Source organism: Trachymyrmex septentrionalis, unplaced genomic scaffold (assembly GCF_001594115.1).
Source record: "Trachymyrmex septentrionalis isolate Tsep2-gDNA-1 unplaced genomic scaffold, Tsep1.0 scaffold40, whole genome shotgun sequence".
NCBI classification, from domain to species: domain Eukaryota; kingdom Metazoa; phylum Arthropoda; class Insecta; order Hymenoptera; family Formicidae; genus Trachymyrmex; species Trachymyrmex septentrionalis.
The window spans coordinates 954819-960256 of NW_017305569.1; the positions used below are offsets into that span (position 1 = coordinate 954819).

Sequence of the window (5438 nt, forward strand, 5' to 3'; positions counted from 1 at the left end):
CAAGTAGGTCAAGCTATGACGCGCAACGGCAATCGATATAATCTAAATACGATGAGTATACTCTTGCGAGGGGTGAAGTAATGCCATGGAATAAATGTGCTTTGCTAAATACGGAAGCAGATCGGATCGTTGTGTCTACCAGTGGTACCCATATCGAGCACTTATTGTTATCGCGTTAATCAAATTTTAACGATGAAATAACGCGTTTGGAAAAAATTTTAAAAGAACTTTGCTTGCAATTTTTTTTTTCTCTTTCTTTCTCTAACGTTTTAAATTCTAACTTGTATTCTTTGAAGTACAGGAAATGTAGGGCACTTAAGTTGAACGAGCTCATGTATACACATAGATACGAAAATTAGAATAGAACGTTTCCATGATAATAAAGGTGAGAGAAAAATATGCGAATATAAATTCATAATATGTATGTAGATTAGCAACGTAGACAAAAAAAAAAACAAGAGAGATGAATTTTTTAAAAATTCAACTGATCAATTTTTTAGATATTTTAAAAACATAAATACAGCATGCGATCAATTTATAACTTCATCAATTTCTATACATTATCGTGTGAAAATTAGCGTTTTTGAGAGAGAGAAAGAGAGGGGGAAGGGAGGGAGAAAAGAATACAGTAAGCAGGAGCTTTTCACTGCATTTCGCTTTTCTTTAGATATGCGAGACCTTTTTGCAGATTTAATTGCAAGCTTCGTACGCGCGAATAAGATTGCAGGTATTAAGAAACGCAGATTATTGAGAAACTCTGTGTCGAGGCAGGTGAAGAAATCGATCCGATACTCTCTTCGGTACACGTGATCCGCGCGCGCGCGCACGGTATTCGCGCGGACTCCGGCTGTGGGTTACCTAGGACACCGCGTACATATGAGGAGGGCCGTGTTGCGGGCGACATTTCCGGCACAGTCGTGTCCTCGGTGACGGCGTCGACGGGGTCATGCACGTCGACGTTCGCGTCGTGACGTCGGACTCGAGTGCATCGTTTCGACAGTTTCCGAGTGCACGAAGTCGAGGAGCGTGGATCACGTCGTGAGATGTGCGTGAGACATTTCTTTTCGTTTTCCTGCGAACATGCGCTGAAAGAGGGCTCGAACGCCCCTCTCTAATGTGTGCCGCGCAAAAGATGCTTGGAGGATCCGCGACTCGAGCAAAAATGTAATTAAATATAATACTCTTTCTAAATTCTGGAGTGAAATCCCACTCTAAAGAGTGAGCATTGAGTCAGTTTTTTGAAAAAGAGTAGCTCAATTTTAATCTCTGAGAGCAAGATTCACTTTTAACATCGATATATTTATGTCCTGTAAGACGCAATGTTCTAAGAATGTTACATGAATATTAAAAAGGGTAAGTAATATTTATAGGATTTATAACATTCTAGGAATATTGTGTGCTTATAGTAGCCCATTCTTATTTCAAGATCGTTTTAAGATATTAATACTATCCTCTGATTAGTTCATGACAGTCTTAAGACTGTCTTAAATATAATTAATCTTAAAACGTACATTCTTAAATATAAGAATCGACTATGAATACTGGCCTTAAAGTTTTAGAGAACACATTTTGATTTATCTCGTTTTACTTGAATTTAATTAAATCCAATTGTTGAACATATAATAGTGCGTTCCCAGGTTATCCTTCCTTTATGGAAATTTAATACTAGCCAATTAATTACTTATATTTTGAATATTAAAAATATTATCAATAATATTTTTAATACTAAAAGTAAATAAATTAGTATTATAATATTTTTATTTAGGGTTTAACATTCGATGAATAATAATTAAGATCGGAAATTTGAACACAGCCCAAAGTGAATCTGTAATAATAGAACACCACGAGAACACCGTAATCGATAAACCGGAAAGGACGGGAGAGGAAAGCTCGACGTCGCATTTCGAATCTTGGTTTTTCTAAACGCGCGGCCCTCACTCGGGATGAATCATCACTGTTCTCTCGGCGCGCCCTTATATTTCGACGAGATACTCGATGGAGCGTACGCGCTTATCTCTCGGCACGAAAATAAAATCTCGCGCGCGCGAGAGAGAGAGAGAGAGAGAGAGAGAGAGAGAGAGAGAGAGAGGCTCGATCGGCTTTCTCTCGGTTGTGTGCACCGGTAATGGCGCCGCGAGACCTTGCCGCAGCCTTGCGTTTTCGCCCCGAGGCTGAGAACGCTATTTAAATATACACGTACATACCATGTCGTGCAGGTGTAGGGGGAACTATGCTCGTAACTCTTTACTCTCTCTTTCTCTCTCCGCAGTGTCGATAATATATCCCTTCCCGCAAGGTATATCGAGCGCCGCTATTACCGGAATCACAGTCAAGGTGCGTGCTAAACATTTAAAAGCCGATCGCGTTCCTCTTTCAAAGAGTCATCATTTGAAAATGAAGATTTAAGCGTGGAATGTAAGGAGAGAGTGGCAGAAGTGTAAACGAAGCTCCTAAGAGGCGAAAATTGAGACAACGAAACGTAAAAGAAGCATAAACATCTCTTTTACATTCCTTTGTCTCAATTTTCGCCTCAGAAGCTTCGTTTGCGCTTCTGTCACATTCGACTTATGCTTGAATTTTTCTTTTTGCCAGGGCGCCCCTCAGATCGAGTCGCCAGAATGGACAAACGAGAAATTCTGGATCGCCTTGGTTTCCTTGAGTTCCTGTTCCGTCTTCCTCAAGGCTCCTCCGTTGAAGTCAATGCTCTTCTCTTTCGTCCCTCCTCTTTATTCACGATTTTTTTTTTCGATAACTCAAACGAGACGCGAAAGGTCACGAAGAGGAATGACTGCATAAGAATGGCGGAGATAGGGATAAGCTTTTGCATTTGTTTATTCTCAATCCTTCAAGGTTTCCGGCCTCTCATTGTAGTCATACTTGGAGGAGTTGAAGGGTTAAATTTCTTGGAATATGATCATTATAAGTGCGCAGTCCGCGAATAACGAGAAAACAACGTGTAGCTCAGATCTGGAGATCGATTGTATTTGAGAGTGAGATAAAAAATACAAAAGTCACTAGGTGTTGTGTGATATTTATTTAATAAAATTAATAAATAAATATTCTAATAATTTTTGTGTATTCACATATAATTCACGGTCCAATAAGTTTTTTAAATATTATTTATAAATATTGTAGTGAACACTTGCAATTTTTGTAGTTACGGAAAATTATAAAAAAATTCAATATGGATAAAATTTCGGGAATTGTAAATTATTGATAAGACAGGCCTGTTCTAAAAGATGCCCATTGAGCATGAAATTATTAAATTACTTGTCAATTTAATTTGTGACATTACTATGGTAGTTTAATTGCATTTCCAAGTCCGAAAAATCAATTCGGCATGCAGTTTAAATGACCGCATATGTGATATGCGACACGGTAGTATCTCGGTATTAAGACATGATGTAAGACTCTATACCATGTTCCTTTACGCGAGCCGATGAGTTGTGCTAGATATAAATTCACATAGAATTATTTAAGCACTTAAGACATAACTTTAATCCTGAAATCCATATTCAACAAGTATAATAATATCAGCAGGAATCAGAATTCTTAAAGACATGAGTAAGACTTGATTATTTCCGATATGTCCGTTCCGAGCGTATCGTTGACGGAAAGTTAAGTCGAGGTTGTCAGCTTGCACTAATAAATTTAATCGCGGGCCTACGTGAACGTAATTTAAGTTAGGGAATACTGCGAGCAAGTCTTGAAAGATAGGCCACATTTACATCAGAACGTACTAGGTTTAAGTGGCTATCTCTGAAAAAGGTAATAATTTTTAAATTATATAATACAATTATATAAAAATTTTTATCTATCTTCATTTAATGCAATGTTAACTCCTATTCACGATGCATTCAATCAACATTGAAGTGGACATTTTTTAAAAAGTTCATTATTTGTACCTCTAAAATATCATTACTTAATCTTATTATAAATATTATAAATATATTATAAATATTTTAATTCTTCACCTCACACTTTCTTAAAAATCTCTAAATGGATTTTTAGCCCATTATACTATGTAATCCCATCACACTTTATTTCATTCTCGCCATAGTGGAATCAGAATCCACCAATCCATCTGATTCTGATCTATTATGATTCTCGCCATGATTTTCGCATTTCTCGCTCAGTCACGAACAGTCATGAAGAACTGAATTTGATGATCATTGGATAGCATTGAAATTTAGGTTTGATAGCATTGAATTTTAAGTAAAAATTCGAGATTGAAATCTGAGTTTTGATATTGGAGATCAAACTTGGGATTTGAAGAACGACTATGAATTCGGATCTTAGAAATTTTTTTCGTTTGTCGAATGAATACTTCATCGTTTTCTTAGTTTTCCTCCGTCTGTATTTTATTACTGACAGCCTTTATAGAAATTTAATACTGATCAATTTAATCACTTATTTCGAATAGTGAAAGTAGTGTTAACGGTTAACTAGAAAAGTTACGTTTAAATTGAAAAAAAATCTTTCTTGAAAAAAAAATTTCTTTCGTTAATTTTTTCAAGTTGAAGTGAAAATACCTTTGAGGAAAATAAAAATTTACTCGATTTCAACAAATAACGTTAATAAATAAAAGAAGCTTTTCTTTGACCGTATAGCAATACACCAATTTCTTTCATTCAAATAAGTTTTTTTTTTAATCGAAGAAATACTCTTTTCTCTGGATGAGGACAGAGTCCTCATTACCGCGTCCATTCAACGAATGTTGATGATGGATGTTTTTACAGGTCAGCGTGAACAATCACGGGAACCTGAGAAGCGGCGATCCGTCACTCCGTGACTCGACGAGCCGACATGCTCCTACGTCGTCCTCCGGATTAAACTTCCTGGTACGTGAGTCAGGATCACCGGAACTGTCGGGCCCGGTGGCCTCGTGGCGAGGATGAGCGCCAAGATATCGACGGTCAGCCACGACAGCACGGCACAGTCAACGACAAGCCATCGCGCCGCGAGATCGTCGCCTGTCAAGAGATCGCTGTCGCCGGGTAAGTGACACGACACTTTGACAATGACAGGTATCGCTTATTGATCTTCATCGTGGATTTTCACCCCTAAAATTAGATTTGCAGCTAATGCTGTTGAAAACTGGATTTGCGTTATGAACGATTTGTCTAATATATATATATATATATATATATATATATATATATATATATATATATATATATATATATATATATATATATATATATATATATATATATATATATATATATATATATATATATATATATATATATATATATATATATATATATATATATATATATATATATATATATATATATATATATATATATATATATATATATATATATATATATATATATATATATATATATATATATATATATATATATATATATATATATATATATATATATATATATATATATATATATATATATATATATATATATATATAT

At 35.4% G+C, this 5438-nt stretch overlaps 1 protein-coding gene and 1 long non-coding RNA gene across 2 annotated transcripts in view; one reads left to right on the forward strand and one right to left on the reverse strand.

The window, feature by feature from the left end:
* Positions 1-3641: 3641 nt before the first annotated feature.
* On the reverse strand, positions 3642-4825 carry LOC108751120. The gene is made up of 3 exons (XR_001939466.1): positions 4764-4825; positions 3975-4375; positions 3642-3759 (listed from the first exon to the last, which is right to left on the reverse strand). It is a non-coding gene; the product is annotated as an uncharacterized LOC108751120 (long non-coding RNA).
* The window catches only part of LOC108751119 (dual specificity protein phosphatase 10-like), a 39139-nt gene continuing 38519 nt past the window's right edge, over positions 4819-5438 (forward strand). The window contains exon 1 of the mRNA XM_018491135.1: positions 4819-4997. Within this exon, the coding sequence (XP_018346637.1) occupies positions 4895-4997 (103 nt within the window). The 5' untranslated portion in view covers positions 4819-4894. The remainder of the gene's footprint in view (positions 4998-5438) is intronic.